A 22,067-nucleotide genomic window follows, 5' to 3' on the forward strand; every position below is an offset into this window, starting at 1 on the left:
GAAGGTCTTCTGAAATGAATGTTATAAATCATGTTCTGCCCCCTTGAAAAGTAATATGAATCGCATACTGTTCATTGTTTATTACAAGACAAATGGTTTAAATGAAAATTTGAACCTTGATTCTATTTTCCCATTTGCTATTTCCGTATAAGTCGCTCCCTAGGTGACATTCTAATTCTGTTCCTTTTCTCTGCTTGAGCAAAAAGGTGGTAGGTGCTAATCGTAACTCAGCAGTTTGCTTCATTTCGCTTTCATTCAGGACATCACAGGGCCACGTGGTTTCTAGTAACCTAGTTCGCCTGACCTCTTGCCCGGGGAAGTACCGCTGTTAAATTACAGGGTGTATTGCTCTCTTTAGAAACAACATCCAAGAATGTAAGTTGTCTCTTCATTTTGAAAGGATGTGAAGTTTATGGGTGCGCACAGCTGAATCGATGGCTTCGACACCCCTCTGATCCGCCAGGGGACACCTCTTCGGCCACCGTCCGCTGCGGGAAAGTTTCTCCTTCGGCCGGGGCAGAGTTTGTGTGCGGCGCTGTCCATTAATGGGGTGCAGTAGTTCTCCGGGGTCCTGCCCGGCGGCTGCTTAGCACTGGGCTGCCTCGGAGCGGGTTCTGCAGCTGCAGCCTCAGGGACAATCACATCATGTTGTCGCTTTTGCTAGTTCTCTGACTTTAGCCTGAAGTCCTTGAGCGACGATCCCTTTGAGGCAAATTTTCTAAGGATTTAGGGGTTGCTGATTCCGGGACCGTCCCCTCTCCCCAGGAGCCGGAGCTGCTGGTGGGATTTCAGGCAAGGGCGTTATTTGTACCATACACCGAGGAACAACGCGTGGCTCCAAGCTAGTCTGCTGGTTGCATCTGACAGGGGTGATGGAAAATCCCTCTCACGTTCTGCCCATTCAATTCGAAGTGACCCAGGTAAATAGGTGCCGGTTTCCCACGCAGACAATGCGAAGTTGGTTGTGACTCCAGGGCCTTAGAGAGACCCGAGGACCCAGCTGTTGGCGGCGATTCTCTGGCGACCCACCGGCTCGGTTACAAGGAGCTCTTCCGACTGGCTCCGTAGAGCCGGAGCGGGTAGCAGGCGCTTTCTGCCGGCAGGACTGGGAAAGCCCCTGGCGCACGAAGAGGACGCTGAACGCCGCTGCGGAAGGCGCCCCGGCGGTGCCTGTCGCTGTCCAGGGTGCTGGAGATCAGGGCTCGGTGACAGGCAATGCGCGGCCCGGGTTACTGGCGGGGCGGGGCTCTGGAGGCATTTCACGAGCTTTCAGTGCCAGCAGCTGCCGCAAGCCGGGTCCCTCGGGGAGAGGGTGTCTTGGCTCCGCAGGAACGCGGGACTCAGCGACCTCCCCCCCCCCCCCCCCCGCGCAGACGCTTCTGGCCGCCTGAGTCTCTGAGGTTTCACGTCGGTTCTGAAGGGGCTGATGCAGCGAGGCCCGGGCAGTGCAGCGTGTGGGCAGAGATAGCTGCGGGGATCCCGCCGCCTGGGCTCGCCGAGCGCTCGGCAGAAGACTGCCCTGAAGTTCTGGGAGGGACGCGGGTTCGGGAGCCCAGGGACGAGTTTGCCGGCGGTTCCGGACGAACTTCGGAGCGGAAAGATCTGCGAAGAACCCCGCGGCTCTCTGGGTGCGGGTGCGGCTCTGGGCCGCGGACAGCGACCGAGTTAACGAAACCCTGCCTGGGAGGGTGGCCCCCTCAGGGACACAGAAGCCCGGTCTCTGCCTGGCGTGGAGTGTCGCCATCTCACTCATTCGGAGCAGCTTCCAGGTCCAGCCTTATTGGCGGATCCGGATTACGGCAGCGGCGGCTCCCTCCGTGGGAACTGGACACCCGGGGCGCGCGGCGGCTCCTCAGTGGCGCTCTCAGGAACGTTACCGGGTGACCGAAACCGTGGCTGCTGCGCGGACGCTCAGCCAGAATGGGAGACGGTTACGCTTTGTTTAGCCAACTGCGCCCGTCCTGCGCCTTGTTCCTCTGACTCCGGGCCCCGGGCACTGGTAATGGCGAACCAGCTGCCCAGCCACTGTCGGCTGGTTCTCGCTGGCTCTTCGGGGGTTTAACTAGGGAGCAGGAAATCAAGTCAGTGCTGCTTACTCAGCCGCACGTCAGGGATAGTCTAGACAGTGCTTGGTCCTGTAGTGAGCAGGGGATGGGCCTGCCCTCTCTAGAGCCCTTCCAGTTCTAGATTCCGCGATTTCCACAGGTTCCATTTCCGCCCATACCTGCATCAGAGCGACACTCCCCGAAGGACAGCGTGGACAGAAGAAACTCTCTTACTTAGCACTCCGGGGTCTGTAAGGACTGCATCGCTCTCCCTTCGAAATAGCAGCTAGCACCCCAATTCCCGGAGGAAAGAAGAGACGTTTTCTGTGAGGTCGGTGGTTTTATGGCCTGTTGGGAACCATTCCCCGTACAGCGCGTTTCTAACCTAGCGGCACGAGAACGCAGTGGGAACTGGAAAGCCCTTGCAAGGTTTATAGCTAGAAAGGGAAAACCCCAGCAAGTGAAACTGAGGCAAGAGATTACATTAACCAGTGAACATTGTCGAAGGCAAATATAGTTGTTGTTGATGTGACCGTTTAATACTTTTCTGTTTGGAGCACTTCGGTTATATTGCGGTTGTTTTCTGTTAAAAGAGGATTAATTTTGGGTTTGCAACATTAAGCAGCGGCTCGTTCCTCACTCATGGTCCCGAGCAGTCACTCAAACGAGCTTCAGGGGAGCTATCTGCATGAGGAAGAGCCCCCCAAAGTAAGCTCGTCACGGGAGTCATAGCTACGGGAGCTGTTGAGGTCACCCCGCTCCATCCACCAACACCGAGTCACTCGACCAAACGCTGTCGGTTTTTCATAACGTCAAGTCTGAAAACACAGAGTGAAAACAAACCACTGCATCCCGCGGCGGTGCGGGGGGAGCGTGGGGTTTCTCACAGCTGGCAGCCCAGTCCCACGCAGCCTTGCGGAGTTCCAGCGCTCTGCTCTCAGGCAAGCGGGATAACACACGGTCTGTGCCTGTGATCCTCTTGTCTCTTAAAGGGGCTCTCCCGCACCTCCCACCTTTCATCCAGACCCCCTGCGTGTCCTTAGAACCCGAGGTCTTTCTGGCTCCCTCAGTTCCCGTTGGCCCGACATCCTAAGGATGCCCGCGGAGTTATAAATCGTGTTTTGCCTCCCGCCCACCAGCGTTAGTATTTCTCTCCCTTGATTCACAGAACGAAGTGCAAAGTCCTCGAGATCTGTGCCACTTTTAGTAGGATGGCCAACTAGCCCTGAGCGGGCCCTGCGCTCTGCACAGAGCTTGGTGTAGTGGAGCAGATCCCAGTGCAGCCAGCCAGCGGCCTGCCGCTAGAAATGCCGGACCTGCCCCTGCCCGCTGAGTTAACGGGAGCTTTGCCGTTGACCTCAGTGGTCGCGGGATGGGAATCTTAGTGCGACGATCATTCGCCTTTCTCCCGAGTGATCCGACGCCCCTTCCATTGCCCCGAGCTCGGAGGCGAGCAGAAAGCGGAGGGGCTCCTGAGGAAATTACCCCGGTGACATCAGCTAGGGGAATACGACCGTTGCCGTCTTCAGACTTAAGGAGCGGAAGAATTTTGCACTAAACCAGGCGCTTGCTAGAGCTTTGGGGAGCTCTGTTAAATGAGAGCGGTCGCCTCCCTCTCCCCGGTCCCGCCCACCCCCAGCTGTACTGACAGCATGGCTTGGGCGGTTCCCCTGCCTCATGCTGCTGGCTGCTGCAGATGTGCAAGGACTCGGCTGGATCTCAGGCAGGGAGAATTTCCCGCGAGTTTGCCGTTTGCGGGACTATGCCCAGATTTTGGAACCAGCCCCGCGGTGTTTCCCGGGGCTTTTAGAAAGCAGCGATCTATTTATTCTGTAATATTCGGAACATTTTGCTCTAATCCAGCGCAGCAGCGAAGAGGGCTCGTTAGGAGGTGGCATGGCAGCGGTTGGGCCCCTAGGTGGCGCTGTCCACTAGTAAGATATCCAAGTGTGATAGCGCATCACAGGCTGTACAGCGGAGCCAGCTGCGATATAGGGGCTGGCTGGCTGCCTCAGCAGCAGATAACCCGGGGATGGTTTCAGGGAGCATAAGGAAGAGCACAGGCTCTTTCCCCACATTTTAGAAAACTATTTTTTTACTATTTTACCATTTTGCGTTGGTGTGATCACGCCAGCTCTTTGCTGAGCGCTTTGGATTATGTCACTGTTGAAACAGTCTGCAGGGAGCTGAGCCAGGGAAGGAAGAATGCGGGTCCATTTAATGGTGTTCTGCCTTATTTCCTACACCGTGAATGGGCAAGTAAAATATTCCATCTTCGAAGAAACCGAACGTGGTGTCTCTGTTGGGAATATAGCAAAGGATTTAGGAATAGAGGCAGCTGCACTTTCACTCCGGAAATTTCGCATGATCAGCAGTTCAAGTAAGCAATATTTTAATATAGATGTGAGCACGGGGGCTTTGTCCGTGAATGAACCCATCGACCGAGAGCAGGTTTGTGAATTGAAAACTACTTGTTTTCTGAATTACGAACTTGTGCTAGAAAACCCTCTAGAGCTTTATAAAATGGAATTTAAAATACTGGACATAAATGACAACGCCCCCAAGTTCCCTTTAAATGAATATCACTTAAATGTAGCCGAGTTTTTATCTCCCGGGGCTCGGTTTACACTCCCCAATGCCCAGGACTTTGATGAAGGTACCAATAGTGTCCAGACCTATTCTCTGAGCCCTAACGAACATTTCCGACTGGAAATGCAAACACGCGGGGATGGGAGTGAGTACCCAGAGCTGGTGCTGGAGAAGACCTTAGACAGGGAGCAGCAATCCACCCACAGCCTAGTCATCACCGCCAAAGATGGTGGGAATCCCCAGAGGTCCGCTGACGCCCAAGTCATTGTGACTGTTCTTGACACCAATGACAACGCTCCGGCGTTTGAACATTCGCTCTACAGGGCACGGATCTTGGAAAACTCCCCCAGTGGCACCTTGGTAACCAAAGTCCACGCCACTGACTTAGACGAAGGTCAGAATGGAGAGATCAGATACTCCTTTAGCAATAACACGTCCGCTGACCTCCAGAGACTGTTCCTAGTCCACCCCCAGACCGGGGAGGTGAAGGTGAACGGCAGCCTAGACGGGCAGAGACCCGTCCTGGAGATGTTCATTGAGGCGAGGGACAAAGGGGCCTTTGGCATGTCCAGCACCGCGAAGCTGCTGGTGGAGGTCACGGATGTCAATAACAACGCCCCGGAGGTGACAGTCACGTCCCTTTCCAGCCCCATCCCGGAAGACGCCGTGCCCGGCACGGTGATCGCTCTGTTGAGTGTTCTGGACAAAGACCCAGGCGAGAACGGGCGCGTAACCTGCCGGATCCCTGCTGGCCTCCCCTTCCAACTCAAACCCTCTTTCGACAATTACTATAGTTTGGTCACCGAGGGGCCCCTGGACCGAGAAGCGGTCGGCGCCTATAACATCACCATCACCGCCACGGACCTGGGCTCCCCGCCCATCGCCACCCAAAAGACCGTCTTGGTGCAAATCTCCGACGTGAACGACAACCCTCCGCAGTTCACCAGCCAGGCCTGGAACATCTCGGTGGCGGAGAATAATCAGCCGGGGGCATCTCTGCTCCAGGTGTCAGCCTCTGACCCGGACCTGGGCGGGAACGGCCGCATCTCTTACGCGCTCAGGGACACGGACGTTGCGGGTAGCGCCTTGGCCAGTTTTGTCTCCGTGGACTCGGAGAGTGGAACCATCTATGCAAAACGCGCCTTAGACTACGAACAACTCAGGAGTTTTCGTTTCCAGGTGGAAGCCAGGGACAGCGGTTCCCCGGCCCTGAGCGCGGCCTTGTCTGTGAACATCTTCATCGCCGACCAGAACGACAACGCCCCGGTCATCCTGTACCCCGGGACGCGGAACGGCTCGCTGGCGGTGGAGGTGGTGCCGCGGTTAGCCGAGGCCGGCCACCTGGTCACCAAGGTGGTGGCGGATGACGCGGACAGCGGGCAGAACGCCTGGCTCTCCTACCACCTGCTGCAGGCGTCCGACTCCAGCCTCTTCAGGGTGCTGCCCGACACCGGGGAGCTCCGCACCACTCGCTCCATGAGCTCCACGGACTCCATCAAACACAAGGTGGTCGTTCTAGTGCGGGACCACGGGGAGCCGCCCCTCTCCTCCACGGTGGCCCTGGGCATCCTGCTGGCCGACTCCCTTCCCCAGGCCCTCCCGGACTTCGGGGACGGGATGGAGGGACACGAGCAGCTCACGAGCCTGAACCTTTCCTTGATCGCCTCTCTCGCTTCCATTTCCTTCGTCTTCCTGGCCTTCCTGCTCTTCCTGCTGCTCGCCAGGCTGGTGCGCTGCGGAGCGAGCCCCTCGCGCGGCTGGGCCGGGTGCTTCCCCGGGGCGCAGCGGGAGAAGTGCCGCTTCAGCGTGCGCATGCTCCCGCGAGCTCATTTACCCCCTGATCTGGTGGAGGTCTCCGGGGTGGGCAAGCTCACCCACACCTATTTATACCGGGCGTCCTTGGGCCTCGCGCCCAGCAACAACAATTCCCTGCCTAACGGAGACGCCGCGAACCTCCCCAATGGCGCAGGATTGCGAGCGCCCGCGGCCTGCGTGCAAATCCGGAAGGTGAAGAGCGACCACTTCAACGCTATCCTAGTGGTGAGTACCGTCTGTTTCAGTTGTCCCCAGTGCGCTAAAGGCACGTGGCTGTTTGTTCTCAGATGTACCTCTGCAGCGGCTACAGGGCGAATCTGCAAAGCCACGAAGCTTCATCACAGGCTAGCGGATATCCCTATGTTAACACGTGCAAAATGGAGCCTCCCAATCTAATTCGAATTAGGAGCTCTCATTGGCTGTGTCCAGACTCCATGCCTCCGTCGACGGAGGCATGTAGATTAGCCAGATCGGAAGAGGGAAATGAAGCCGCGATTAAAATAATCGCGGCTTCATTTAAATTTAAATGGCTGCCCCGATCTGCCGATCAGCTGTTTGTCGGCAGATCGGGAGAGTCTGGACGCGATGCCCGACAAAGAAGCCTTTCTTCATCGACACAGGTAAACCTGGTTTCACGAGGCTTACCTGTGTCGATGAAGAAAGGCTTCTTTGTCGGGGCATCGCGTCCAGACTCTCCCGATCTGCCGACAAACAGCTGATCGGCAGATCGGGGCAGCCATTTAAATTTAGATGAAGCCGCGATTATTTTAATCGCGGCTTCATTTCCCTCTTCCGATCTGGCTAATCTACATGCCTCCGTCGACAGAGGCATGGAGTCTGGACACAGCCATTGCGTTTGGCTATGTCTACACAGCAGTTATTTCAGAATAACTGACATTATTGGGAAATAACAAAGTGCATGTCTACATTACAAGCCTTTATTTTGAAATCGTGTCCAGCTGGAGGACTTCTTACTCTGACTCCTGTAACCCTCATTTCACAAGGAGTATGAGAAGTTGGTGTTGTTCCTTCCACTTCCTGCTGTTTAGACAGCTCAAAAGCTGAGTTAAGCTAGGGCAATTGGTGTAGCTGAAGCAGTGTAGCTTAATTTGGCTTTAGTCCTGCTGTGTAGACATACCTTTTTGAAACAAGAAATAGCTTCAAATGTAGCATGGGCATGGTATGCCTGATAGTCAGATAGTCCTCAAGCTGAGGACTATGTCCCATGTGTGCAATCTCACCAAAGAACAATCAGATGAAAAGAGGTTATAAAAGAAGTGAAAAGTACATTAATTTCTTAGTTAAAATATCTAATATATGAGAATAAAAAATCCAGGAAAGAGAGATGCCATCTGAAGTTTCTAAATTCTAAAGTTTTCCACATATAGAGCATTTCCCTTTATGAGGGGAAATGGAGAGAGAAAATGTGGCATGGAGAGGTGGTATGTTCCAACCCTCATGCTGGATATAGACTGTGCGTGTCTAAACTACACTTTCAAAAGAGGGATGTAAATTAGGCAGATCGAAAGTGCAAATGAAGTGGGATTTAAATATCCAGCTCTTCATTTGCATAATTGTGTCACAGTGTTCTTTTGAAAAAGGGTATTTCGAAAGTGAAACTGCTGTCTAGATGTGGTTCTTTTGGAAAAAGGGTTTGGGGTTTTTTCCCCAAAAAAGAACCGCATCTAGATAGTGGTTTCACTTTCAACATATCCTTTTTCAAAAGAACGCTGTGACGCAGTTATGCAAATGAAGCACAGGATATTTAAATCCCCTTTCATTTGCACTTTCAAAAGAGGGGATGTAGTTTAGACATGCACTATGCGCGTGTCTACCAGCACCCTTAGCTCGAAATAATCTACACAATTTGCGCTATGCAAATTGCATAGCTTATTTTGAGTGTATTTTGAAATAACTTATTTTGTAATTTGGTGCTGTCTACAGAGCACCACATTTCAAAATAACTGGCTATTCTGAAATGCCCCTTAAGCCTCGTGAAATAAGGGTTACCTGGATGTTGGAATAAACCACCCATTATTTTGAAATATATTTCAAGATAACGGGCTGCTTCAATAGATATGGAATAGCTATTTTGGATACTTTCGGTATCCTGACATAGCTCCACAGTGTCGGTGTCCCCTGAGTTTAAAGATATGTCTATACTGCAACTCCTGCTATGGCAGCAACTTTGGGTCAACTGAATTGAGCTTGTACTGTGAGGCTAAAGTAAAAAGAACATAGAACTATAGTCCAATCCTCTGCTCAAGGCAGGACTAACCCCAACTAAATCATCCCAGCCAAGGCTTTGTCAAGCCTGGCCTTAAATACCTCTAGGGATAAAGATTCCACCATTTCCCTGTATAACCCATTCCAGAGCGTCCCCACTCTCTACAGAAATAGTTTTTCCTAATATCCAACCTAGAGCTCCCCCACTGTAGCTTGAGACCATTGGTCATTGTCCGGCCATCTGCCACCACTGAGAATAGCCTAGATCCATCCTCTTTGGAATCCCTCTTCAAAATAGTTGAAGGCTGCTGTCGAATCCCACTTCACTCTCTTCTATTCTGCATTCTAAATACGTCTAAATTCCCTTAGCTTCTCCTCATAAGTCATGTGTCACAGCCTGCTAGTCATTTTTGTTTCCCTCCATTGGATTCCAATTTGTCCACATCCTTTGTGGGGGGGGGGGGGGGGGGGGGGGGAAAGGGTAAACTGGATGCAATACTCCATTTGTGGCCTCACCAATACTAAATAGAGGAGAAATAATAATTTCCCTCAATCCTGTTGGCAGTGTAGACATTCCTGCTGGGGCTGGAGCCCTGTTTCCAAAATCTTTGGAGAAGGTGGATCCAGGCTCCAGTGCCAAACTATGCACTGCTGCATTTTGTCCTGCAGTCTGAACTCTTCTATTGCAGTCAGTTGATCTGTGCTCAGACACACTGTGCCACATTTTTCTGTGTAGATCAGCAGTGGACAAATACTGGCCTGTGGGTCCGTTCCAGTTCACCAGGGTTAGCCCCCAGTGGGCCACCGCTGCTGTATTCAACTGCAACTCCACAGGTACAGGTGATGGCAGCGCCTGTTGACCACGGATCACTGTTCCTGGCCAATGGGAGCTGCGGGAAGTGGTGTCCCTGTCTGTGTCACTTCCCACAGCGCCTGTTGTCTGGGAATGGTGATCCACACCTGTGGAGAAGTGATCTGCACCTGCCTCCATACCTGTTGAGGCACAAGGAATAAAGTGGTGGTGACACACCAGAAGCTAACCCTGATGAGCTACCGTTGTTTTATTGTCCACCTCTGGTGTAGATAAACACTGATAGTTATAAACTGGTTATAGTCTGGAAGCATGAGGTGTAGTATCATTTCCAGAATTGTTGTTGTCATTTGCTATCTCGTAGGATATTTCTGTCACCCATAGAACTTTCCAGTCCCTTTTGGGGTGTCTCTAGACTACACCTCTCTGTCGACAGAGATGTAGATTAGGCACATCAAAATTGCTAATGAAGTAGGGATTTAAATATCCCGTGCCTCCTTAGCATAAACATGGCCACCGCTTTTTTCTAAAATGGAGCTTTTTTGAAAAAAATGGCAGTCTAGATGCGTCTCTGTCAAAATAAACCCTTTTTTGACAGATCCGGTAAACCTCATTTTTTGAGGAATACAGGATCTGTTGAAAAAGGATTTATTTTCAACAGATCCGCATCTAGACTGCTGTTTTTTTGAAAAAGCGCTGTTTCGAAAAAAGTGGTGGCCATGTTTATGCTAATGAGGCACGGGATATTTAAATCCTTGCTTCATTAGCAATTTCGATGTGCCTAATCTACATCTCTCTGTTGACAGAGAGGTGTAGTCTAGACACACCCTTGGATTCTTGCTAAATTCTGGCCTCAATGACTTCCTTTGAAATGATTTCCATAGACTAATTATCTTCACTATGTACCACCTTTTAATTGAGTGAATATATCCTTGTTTTTGTGTTATGACACAAGAAGAATAGAAAGATCTTCTCTCTCTTTTCTAGACCATTCCATTTTAATATTGTTATATCTTCTCTATTATTTGTCTAAGGTACGGAATTCCATTTTCAGTCATGCTTCATATGAAATATTTTTCCATTTCCCTAATCATTCTTGCTGCTGTTCCCTGAACCACCTCTAATTCTTCAGTAGAATCTCGGCCAACTGACTGGGATGGATGGGTTCTGACTTCAGGCAAAATGTAGCAGTGACAGGTTTAAATGTCTTTTATTGTTTGGTTTACTCAGAATTACTGGACTAATTTTACTATTAGGGTACATCTACATAGTACTGCATACCTCAAAATAAGCTACGCAATTTGAGCTATGCAAATTGCATAGCTTATTTTGAAACAGCTTATTTCAAAATTTGGCTTTGTGTACACAGTGCCAAATTTTGAAATAAATTGCTATTCCCGCATCTTCCTTACTCCTTGTCAAGGCTAATTCCTCACTCTGGCATTATAAATGCAGAAGAGGGGGCCCGCAGAAGTACCCCAAAACCTTATCTTTCCAGGCTTTGGTATAAAACTTCCCCCCCAAAATCTTAAAAACCTACATTTTGGGGATAAAAATCCGCTGCCACCATCAAGTGCTTTTGAACCCATAAACAGGGGTGAACACTTGAAACCAATACCAGGGCAGCCCAAGCTTTTTTCTCCAAAGAGCTTGAAAAAGAAAGAGAAAATATAAACTGCAGTCTGTGACTGCTATCCCCTAGTCCGAGGCATGCAGATCCCACAGACAGATTTTCCAGGACTGAACCAATACCAGGTTAATTAAAAAGAAAGAACTTTTATTATCAAAACAACACTCCTGTTACACGCATAACTGGATTGGTAATATTCCTTATTAATAAACGTATGGGGAATTTTCCCATGGGCTCAAAACTTAGTCACAAAAGAGAGGAATGTCCATTTCTAACAGCACAGACATCAGATCCACAGTCCCAAACCATAAAACAATAAAACCTAACAGATTTATCTAAACTTTACCCTACGTACAGATGGTGAAGAGTCTTTTCTTGGAGAGAGACATGTCTTCTGTCCCCCATAGTATCTGGAGAGCAAAACTGGCACTGAGACAAAGGAGGGAAAACCCCAAAATTCCTTTGTCTCAGTTTGAAATCCCTACCTGCATTTCTACTGGCTGACTGCTACCTGACTAGGCACAGTGAACCCTAGTCCCCAGGCTGCTGGCCATCCCTCATGACCATGACACTCCTTGTGCAATGATGTTTACAGGAAGCTGGAATGAGACTCCCATTATTTCAAATGTATTTTAAAATAATGGTGGGCTGTTAGGACATGCAAAATTCTATTTCAGGTTAACAGACGTTATCCTGAAATAGCACAGCTGTGTAGACATACCCATAATGTGCTCACAGATTTAAGTTCTCTTACTGATCATAACTGTGCTGGTAAATACACGCTCGTTTCAGAGATCTACCACCAAGCAATGAATGAATACAATCAATGAATTTTACAAAACCCAGACTTTTCAAAACTTTTTGGTAAGAACTTGTGTATTCCAAGATAACAGCAGTTACGAGCAACAAAAGGGTGTTTTAAATACTCTGCATGTGGTGAACTTTGGCTGGAAATATCACTGATAACACCGTTTCAGGATTTTCAGAACTGCCCAGCTTAAAATTAATGTAAAGAAGAATTATCAAAGTTTTCCCTAGGCCATAGGGCTTAGTTGGGGAACCTCAGGCCGGGGGGCTGGATGTGGCCCCCGGCTTGCCTGGATCCAGCCCTCAAGGTGCCAGGCCTTCCTAAGCATTGGGGAGTCCGTACTGGCACAAAATTGAAAAGGTTGCTTCCCCCCTCCCCACAGGCTCTTGTGCAGGAGGCGAATGTGGGGAGGGTCTTTCTCCTTCGCAGTTGGGGGCCACATCAGTGAGGGTTTTTTTGCTTCTTACTCGTGTGCAGCCCCCAACTGATTTTTCAGTGGGTCAGTAGCTCTCAACCCAAAAAAGATTCCTCACCCCTGCCCTAGGGTTACTGCAAGAACTACCTCATTCGTATTCTAAAGTGACTTGCTTGGATGGAAAACCGTACATAAGTGCAAAGGACATAGATGGTGAGTCATATGGACCTGTGGTGCGCTTGGCACCATGACTATTCCTGGATTGTGGGCAGGCTCAACCAAAACTTGTGGCCTGCTGCCCCTAAGTTCTAAGCACCCTGTGTCCTCTGGCCCCCCTGTGCACTCCCCCCATGCATCCCTTAGCTCCCCTGCCTCCTCTGGGCAACTTAAAACACCCAGGGGCCCCCTGCCACCACCACTGGCAGCACAGTGAGGCTAGAGCGGCTTCCTGATGCTCTTGTGGCTGGGGGGCGGAGGGGGGGGAGAAGGCAGTATGTGTTTCCCCATGCACTGCTCCAGCTGCTGGAGCAGCAAACAGCATGGAGACACCCCCACCTCTGGGCTGCAGGGGTGCACTGAGATGCTAGTGGAATGGAAGAGTGTAATCATCTGACAGAAATACAAAAGAGAAATATTTACTGATCAGTTTTGCCTTTTCTGCATTGTCATTGTAGTTATTATTTATTAATGTTTCCAGTTAGAAATGGCCCAGTACCAGTTTTAGAATTCTCTTTGTTTCTAATACGTGTACAAAAATCCTTATTGTCCTTCTCTCTGCTGACGATGTAATTCTCCTTGTGTCCCTTTGCTTCCCTTATTCATTTTCTAAAATTCCTAATTTCTGATTTATGTTCATTACTATCAACTTCCCCTTTTCCCATTTGCCTTCCTTACCTGCTAACTCAGGTCATTTTTTAAACCAGTGTGGCCTTATTCATTGATTGGGGTGTAACTATAGCACCCTAGTGGCCAAGATGGAGTCTGCTCTGTAGGTGGCTTTGACCAAGAAAAAATGTACGTAGGAACACTGCTGGGAACAGGGCTGGATTAAGACCTTTAGAGACCCTAAGCATTGAAAAGATTATGGTGCTCCCCCCCCCCCCCATATGTAATTCAAAATAAAAACAATATTATACGGTAAAATCTCTCTTTTTTGGTGTGCCCCTGCTTTGCTGGTGCCCTAAGCACGTGCTTTGTCTTCCTATTGGGTAATCCAGCCCTGTCTGGGAAACTCTCTTCTCCCAAAGGCACCAGTTCCACTCCCTTCCACTTCCCCCAGAGTAAAGACACACACACTGGGATAATACAATGAGTATAGGAAGGAAATATTTATTTACAGAGGCATGAATGGAGAAGACCATAAGGGCAAGTAGGGAGAAGTAGAAACCTGCAGCTCTAGAATCAAGGAATTCCCAACATTGTGGCTCTTTTGAGTTATGTTCATAGCTGATTTGGCTCCTGAGTCACTGAGGTCTGAGTGTCACTGCTCTAAACCCAGCAATCTGCTTTTCATTGTCACCTGAGCACAGGTGTCTTTTCAAGCTTCTAATTTTGTTCATCACACAAGTTGGGGCTCCTTCCATTTCTGCTTCGCCTTTGTGGAGATGAGGCGATGAAATGAACCCCGTATTCCATCAGTGTAGGTAATAGAAGTGTGAAAATGAAAGCAAACATGACCAATAAATCTAGGTACTTAGATTCAGAGTAATAAGCTCCCAGAACAGAGCGGTAAAAAGATTTCAGGGAATACAAAATCTAGTAAGGGTGTGATGAGAAGAAACATTAAAATCCGCAAAGATTGAAAAAGGCTGAAAAAAGTCAAAGGCATTGGGTTTGATTCTCTTCTCATTACACTGGTTTAGTATCAGTGGAACTGACATCTGGCGATTTTCTCCTGATTCACAGTGGTGTAAAGACCCAGTGGATTGACTGGGACATACACTAAAATACCTCTATGAAATAAAAATGGAGTGAACAAGAAATGAACAGTGCGGTTGTCTGAAGAACGGCTCAAGGTCTGTGGGATCAATATAACAGCGACAAAACCCGCAGCTAGAAATGGAAAAGGGGGGAGCAAGCATGCGGGAATAAAAAGTCAGTTGCAATATTCAAGGAACAGAAAAGGGCAGCACAAGAGCAGAATGATTTAATACTAGCAGAGGGCTTAGCAGGAGTAAGAATGGCTGTTATAAATATATCGAAGGGAAGATAAATACCATAGAGAAAATGGTCCATTAAGAAATGAAAAGCAGGATTTTATCCTCCAATCTTTAAACCGTCTGTGAGTCTCACTGGTAGTGCCTTGTCCCTGGAATCCTTTTTATATCCAGAGAAATTCTCATTTGTTTTATTCTACATCTCTTTTAACAATCTCTAGGTTTTCCCCTCCCATTTCTGTAATCTGGGTGCTTGTGCAGCTGCCCAGGAGAGATTCAAATGCGGCCCAGCTGATTAGCAGGGCACCCACAGCTAGGGTTTTTGTTTCCACTGGCGGTGCACATTCACACATGCTTTGGTGCACATAAAACATTATTCCTCACATGGATGGAAGAGATTAGAGGGAACATTGCTCCAGAGCTTGGAATGTGACTCAATATCCTGAGTCTCACCATTACTCTGCCATCAGCAAACATCTGTGAAACTCACAGGCAAAGTTAGACACATTCCCCTCTAGCGGTTGGTCCATAAAGAGGATGACAACCTATTACTGATTCTGTTAACTGGGTCTGTGGTGGAGTGTCCCAGGGCCTTTGAGGCCACCCCTTCGAGGCCCTTTTGTCCCACCCCAGAAAAGAACACCACAATTGGGTCCTCAAGGCCTGCCTAGAGCGGTGTTGTGGAATCAGCCAATCAGAGTCCAGCAGGCTCAGATAAAAGGAGCTGCAGTCCCTTCTGAGCAGATCATTTCCTATGGATGGGGTAGCGGGTGCCGACGTTTGGTCTGCTCTGACCAAGGAGCTTTATGGGCTGCATTTGTGACACCTAGAAGGAAGAGGACCCAAGAGCGACAGCCCTAAAGCAATGGGCAGAGATGAGGAGACCAGCTGGGAAGAGGCCCAGGGAACGTAGCAGCAATGAATGAAAGGAAGCAGTAGGTGGCTGCCTCTTATAAGGTCCCTGAGTTGGAACCTGGAGTAGTGCGTGAGCCTGGGCTCCCCATTGCCTAAGTGGCCTAAACCCTGGGAAGGGGACAAGACTCCTTTTGAAGCCTGAGCAAAGGGCCCAGAGATGGGTCTGAAGACCCTGGTGAGGTCTGTTGCCCTGGAAGGGAGGTTCACTTGTGATGCTGTGACTTGGTTGGAGGGCTGAGCTGGTGCAGATCCTTCAAGCGAGGATGAGACGCTGCAAGGGGTGCCAGGAGCAGGGAAATGCCCACAGTGCCACGGGCAGCAGAAGGTGGCAGGAGGTGAGTGCTCCCTGGCATGGGGTGAACTGTGGCATTTATTCACTTTTATTAATTCGAGTCTCAGTTTTATACAGGTAGGTACATTTGTAACGAACCCTGTGAGCATCCACAAATTACATATCTGTCTGATCTGGCTGCCCACGTACAGAGGTTTTACCAGCAGTTTATTGCCTGAGTAAAATGTCAGCAGTCATGGTAGAGGCCCATGGAGTTTGGTCAAATTCTCTCCTGACATGATGTTTCTGAAAACCGAGAGTAGAAAACGTCAAGAAGGAAGATGGTGCGAAAATGTCACATGTTAAAGGAGTAGAACAGATTAGGAACAAAGGCAAAGTAGGGAAATGACAGATATGAGCCAGAAGGATAAACGCTACAAATAGTTACTTAGCAACACGATGGCTCAGTTTAGGGTGCAGAAAATAGACAGAAGGCAGGGTGGAAATGTAGTGACAAAATCTTTGCTAGCTCTAACCCCCAGTAATTGATTCTGCAGAAATAGAGAAGAGTTTCAGAGAGACTGAGCCATCGTGCTTGGGAGTAATCAGGGCAAGGTAGAAATGCTTGAAAGCTTTTACACTTCATCAGTGCTTGGGGGAGGGGAGAATCAGCAGGACTGCCATTTGGCAGAGAGCCAAAGCCAGATGGCTCCCATGCCAGGACTCTTCAACAGAGCACTAAAATGAACGAAAACCTGTTGGTCACAATACCTGACCGTGTGTATCTGAGCTTTTACAAAATGTTAAGACTGCGGAGGTTGGAAAATCAAGCGCTGGCAAGTTAGGGAATGCCAGAATGAGGGTTGTGTCCGTGTTCCCCACCCACTCTCTGTTCCCTTCTGCTGCTCTGTCTCCCCTGCCCAACTCCTGCCATTGGCCTCCCAGCTTCCTGCCCCTTTGTGCCTGTGTCCCCTGCTCCTACCTATTCCCCCCACCCAGGTCCTGTGCTTTTCCCTGCATGGCCCCTGCTCTTTCCCCCATTCCAATCCATCCACATCCATGGCGCTCTCTCATTGCCCCGTCACTCTGTTCCTGCTCCCTCCCATTTTATTCCTGTGGTTCTCTTTCTCCATCATGTGTCCCTCTCTGCTCCATTCCCCCTTACTGGCTTCTGCTCTGAACCATGCTCCAAGGTTCCTGTTGTTCCCTCCCCCCGCATCCTTCACTTCTCCCCTGTTCCCAGTGCATTCAAATTTGGATGCTTCCACTTGCTCCACACTTCACAGCCATCAGCAAGAGGAGGCACCGGAGACAGTCTCTCTGCTCTCTGTCCCACTACCACAGTGGCCCCCAACTGATCAGAAAATTGCAGAGAAAAACTTGGGATGGAGCCTACGGCAATTGCTCTCTGGGAAAGGTGCCTGCAGTCTGCTTGCCAAGGAGGAGCTGTGACGTGATGCAGAATGCTCGATACGGACAGACTCTTCAGAGTATTTAGTTAAGGAACATCCCAAGATTCTACTGAAGATGTGTGAACTGGGACTTTTTCAGAGGCTTCTAAATAGACCACAAAAAGCACTCCCATGCCATCAGGGCAGCTCCCCTACCAAATTTCAAGCACCTGTTTCAGAGCATGGATTGCCAGTGTCTCAATAAAACACTTACACGGATGATTTTTAACACGAACAAAACAAGGTATCCTCCCTACTGTTGTTCTCAGAAATGGCTGGGCCATTTTCGCTGCAAGTTTAAAAAAATAACATTGAGCCTGAAGCAGACATCTGGCATGGAAAGGGCCAAACAACTGATTTTGCTGACAAAGTTATGAACAATTGAAACCAGGTCTTGTCCCAGAAATCGTCGGGTACCCTTTAATAGAAGCATTACTGCCTGCTCTGCCCAGATCACTTTACTCCCCAAGGAATATGGAAAATGATGAGCTTCTCTCCCTGAATAGATATAAATTTACACAAAACAAGGAGGAGTCCCGTGGTACTTTATACGGGCACAAAGTTTTGTGGACAAAGACCCTCTTGGTCAGATGCATCGTGTGTCTTTGCCCATGAAAGCGTATGACTGTATAAGTCTTAGTCTTTAAGGTACCACAGGAATTCTCGTTGTTTTTGTGTATACAGACTGACACGGCTTCCCCTCTGAGACTTGTAATGAATTTGCATAGTACTCTCCCAAAATATCACCAAAATACTACAGACTCTATCACAATTATTGGCAAATATAAAAGCCCTCCTCCAAGTATACACACAAAACAACAAATTCCCCAGGTCTCTGGGTCTGATTCTAAAAGTGTCCTCATTTCATCTAAACACAGCTTGCCCGGTGCAAACACTCACCTGTCATTGCAGATGGGAGTCTAACACCTTTCTTTGAAAGTAATAGGGCTTCGGTGGGGTTTCAGCAGTACATTTTTTTACCTGCATGCCAACGTGTTAAACTGACAGCAACTGTAGGCAGGGGTATTGCATCTTAAAAAGTGTATGCACAAGTATTTGTGTCTCTATAAAAAGAAGTCAGGATGAAATCTCTCTGTTCTAGTTAAGAAGTTATATCTTTTTGATCACTGATGCATTAACTCATGAAGAAATCTAATTTAGAACCTCCTTAAAATATGTAAAATGTCAATTCTTAAAATGTTTGAGATCTAGTCCCTTCTAGAAAGTGGATCTAACTTCTAAAAGTATGGGCAGGCCAAGCATTACGAGGCTTTCTGTAATTCTAAGCAAGAGCTTATAGACTTCCCATGAAAAATGTACCAAGGCAGAGGGCTCTGTATCTAAGGTATTGATTTAATGTCAGTTACCATAGAATCTAAGCGCCACAGCAAAACCAAAGACTGTTACTTCTCTTGGTTCTCCCCAAACTCTGAAGTTTCTGCCTTTCAGCGGGATTTTATGGATTGTGAGGGTCCGGGCAGAGTTACTGCTGCTATGGGTCCTCTTGAACAGCATCTTCCCAGGGGTTTCATGCTTTGTGATTAGCATGAGGAGGGGCTGACTCTACCCTCTGTAAAGGGGTTTTGTAACTAAGGGACCACTCAGCCAATTTACACTCTATATTCCTTTCATTCACCCCTCAATTTTTTGCTCATCAGCAAAGCATGGTAAAAGCATTTCAAATTAAGAAGGGAAAATATAATCAGGGAGTCCCCTATAAAAAGAATCACATGGAGACATTGCAGATGTGAGGGAATGATGGGTACAAAATTGCAATGAAATCCAAATTTTCTATTTTCATCAGGTGCAGGGGTTATCCATTTCTCTGTAGAGCTCTCTGAAACTAGCATGCCTTACTCTGGTATCTCTTATTTGTTGGTGGCAGAGAAATCCTATTACACTGCAAAATCTTGCTCACAAAATCATTATTTGTGGTTATAATCAATATATGCCAGTTGGAGTTTGATTACTAAAAAAGTTGGTTCATCACATACCTAATCAGTATGGATTCCTAGGACATCCAGGAAATTAGGTAATTATAGTGACTAAAACCTACTAGTAAACAACAAGCTATTAAATGTATACAAGTAAATTAACAGATTGTAAATAGATAAAGGATTTGGCGGTGATTAAAGCAAATGCATTTAAACCACTTGTATAATATTTGTAAGTAATGAGAAATCACAGCTGTTCCTGGGGCTAAGTGTTTAAAGTAAGAAGTACAAACTGGCAGAAGTTGCTTTGGCACCTTATCAGGTATGATTTCAAAGTGCATATTGTACAATTATTTGCAGTTCTGGTAACTTTTAAAGGAAGAATTTTGCTGAGATTGTAAAGGTGTAGTGAAGGGTACAGAGTGGTTTAGGAACATAAATTATGAAGGAGGAATGAAACAACAGATGAAGAAGACCTGGCATGTATATTTTTAAAAAAGGAAACAAGGGATCTCATAGAAGTAAAAGACCCTTAGAAGAAAGGTTAATGTACAACAGACTAATTGAAAGTGTCTGTTATCAAATAGGATAAGATTCTGCCACCTTTCTTCCTGAGTAATGAAATCAGCAGGGTTACCCCTGAAGTAAGATACTTCTCCACAGGAGCAAGGCTGCTAGAATTTGGCCCATAGTATTTAATGGAATATGCTTAAAATAATCAATTCCAAACAGAACATACTCAGTTTTAGCAGATGGATGGTGGTGTTAGGATTTGTGGTGAAATCTTCTAAGCTCAGAAATGCCTGCTGAGAATTAGCAAACAAAATATTTTCTGCCCTAGTTTCTCTGCTCAGCCTTTCCTATACAACCACATGACCTAAAGAAAGCTGTGAAGCAGCGACCGTTACATTTTGGTCTCATAAATATTCTCTCAGGATTGATACGTGTTTTATGGTGCCTGCACTCTCTCATCCACAGCTGCCCATTTAGGCAGTAACCAAAGAAAGCTATAAAATACTTAATTTTCTACCCATATATGAGGCTGTGGTGTGTGCTAGAACCATCTGCCACCAGAGGGGCTATAAGAAACTGCCAGTTTATGAAATATTTGGGAGTAGTAGAAGGCCAAATCCACCCCTTGTGTGTTAAAAGCTGTACCCGTTGCCTTGTGGAGATTTCTCCAGACCATTTGCTTGAGGGGTGTTGTTATTTCCATTCCGTTCACGGAAGGAGCTGTGAGTCTGGCTCTCAACCCTGGAGGGGTACGGGAGGCCAGTGCTATGTGTGGAGACTCTCTGTGCCTCCACGTGAACTCTGGTTCCTGGTGGTCCCCCCGGCTGCACAGGTCTCCTGATGGAGATGTTCTGCTGCCCCACCTCTCTGCTGCAGTGGGGCAGGGACTCATGTTTGGCTACATAGGCTGTATTACTAGTTCTTTGTCCTGGGTTTAGTCTGCAGATCCAGAGAAGGGACAGGGGTTCAGTCTCTGATCCCTCCCCCAGTGAAAACCCTATGCCCTGTGGAGAGAGCTCTGCCAGGTCCGGATGGGGCCCAGTGGAAAGCCATGTGGTAGAGGCGGCTGGGGCTCCCGAGCACAAAGCAATTCCTCACGTCTATAGGAGATGGGGAGGCTCGTCTGTGTTCTAGGAGGTGCTGGTCAAACGATCCCTTTGTGCAACTTAACAAACATGGTTTTGAATCCCACCCCCCAAGCCAGTCATAACATGTCCCCCCGGGAAGGAAGAGTATTTACTCCAGTCATAAACTCTGCCCCACTCGTCCTTCAGAACAGTTTGGGAGACTGCTGTGGGGCCTCTCTGTGCAATCTGGCACCCTCGCCTTTGGGGCCAGAACCTGGCTTAACCCTTTGGTCTGACCCAGTCTGGCTGCTCTTATGTTCTGTCTACCCAAAATGCAGCAGTCCCGCTGCTGACAGACTCCCCCACCCCACCCCAAATGAGCATAGTCAACTCTCCTATTTCCCACTTTGGCTGCCAGTCTATTTCATGAGAGTCTTCTGATGGGGCAGAGCTGGACTAGCCAGGCCTGTAGACTCTCTCCTGTTCCAGGAGACTTGCCTGGGAGGCATGGCTGGAATGCTGCTGGGCTCCAGTGATCCTTGCTAGCTGGGAGTGATTTAGAAATGCCCTTGAGCTACAGCGAGGGTGGAGTTGGCCATCTCGTGTGTGCGCAAAGGTGGAGTGTGGTATCGTTGTCCTTCTCTTAGGTAGTGCAGTTAGTCGACTGATCTTTTTTTTTATCCTAAGCTGATCTTTCGATGGCTGCGGGATGGGAAGTATGCTGTTAAACGGGGCAGGTGACATTCACGCTTGCACAGAAGGCCAGCAACACCCGGGCTTCTTTTTAGTCCCATATAAACCATAAAAATGGGATTGAAGTTGCATGTAGGTTTATGCTGGATCTCTATATGGAGAAGAAATTCAGTGGATATTAGGAGCACTGTTGAATGGTACAATGTTGGGCCCTAGATGGTCTTGAAATACATTTGGAAAAAAAAATCAGTCATGAAATAGACTGGCAGCCAAAGTGGGAAATAGGAGAGTTGACTATGCTCATTTGGGGTGGGGGTGGGAGGACCTGTCAGCAGGGGGACGCTGCATTTTGGGACAGAATATAAGAGCAGCCAGACTGGGTCAGACCAAAGGTCCATCCAGCCCAGTATCCTGTCTGCCAACAATGGCCAATACCAGATGCCCCAGAGGGAGGGATCACAACAGGGAATCCTCCCGTGATCTCTCCCCTGTCATCCACCTCGAGAGAAACAGAGGGCAGGGATACTGAAGATGCATTAAAAAATGATTAGGCAGCCTAATGAATAATTCTCAAGTAATAAAAGCATGAATTAAACATTTTGGATAAGTGGCATTGTCCCATAATTCAAAAACTAAGCACTGTTGCTTAGGTGAAGAAAGGGGACTTGTCCAGCATCTTTTTATGCAGTTTCACAGGCAGCTGTGACCCAAATATGAGTGCCTACATA

At 48.3% G+C, this 22,067-nt stretch overlaps 1 protein-coding gene across 9 annotated transcripts in view; it reads left to right on the forward strand.

The window, feature by feature from the left end:
• Window positions 1–22,067, forward strand: part of LOC102444260 (protocadherin alpha-C2) — a 178,581-nt gene that overhangs the window by 85,079 nt on the left and 71,435 nt on the right. Inside the window, exon 1 of one of the 9 annotated variants that reach the window (XM_006135095.5) lies at window positions 3,744–6,674. The exons of the other annotated variants lie outside the window; for them this stretch is intronic. Within the exon in view, the coding sequence (XP_006135157.3) occupies window positions 4,251–6,674 (2,424 nt within the window). The 5' untranslated portion in view covers window positions 3,744–4,250. Of the gene's footprint in view, window positions 1–3,743; window positions 6,675–22,067 lie in introns of those variants that run through there. 9 annotated transcript variants of the gene reach the window in all.

The sequence above is a fragment of the Pelodiscus sinensis genome, chromosome 16, assembly GCF_052426305.1.
Source record: "Pelodiscus sinensis isolate ZL-2025 chromosome 16, ASM5242630v1, whole genome shotgun sequence".
Classification (NCBI taxonomy): domain Eukaryota; kingdom Metazoa; phylum Chordata; order Testudines; family Trionychidae; genus Pelodiscus; species Pelodiscus sinensis.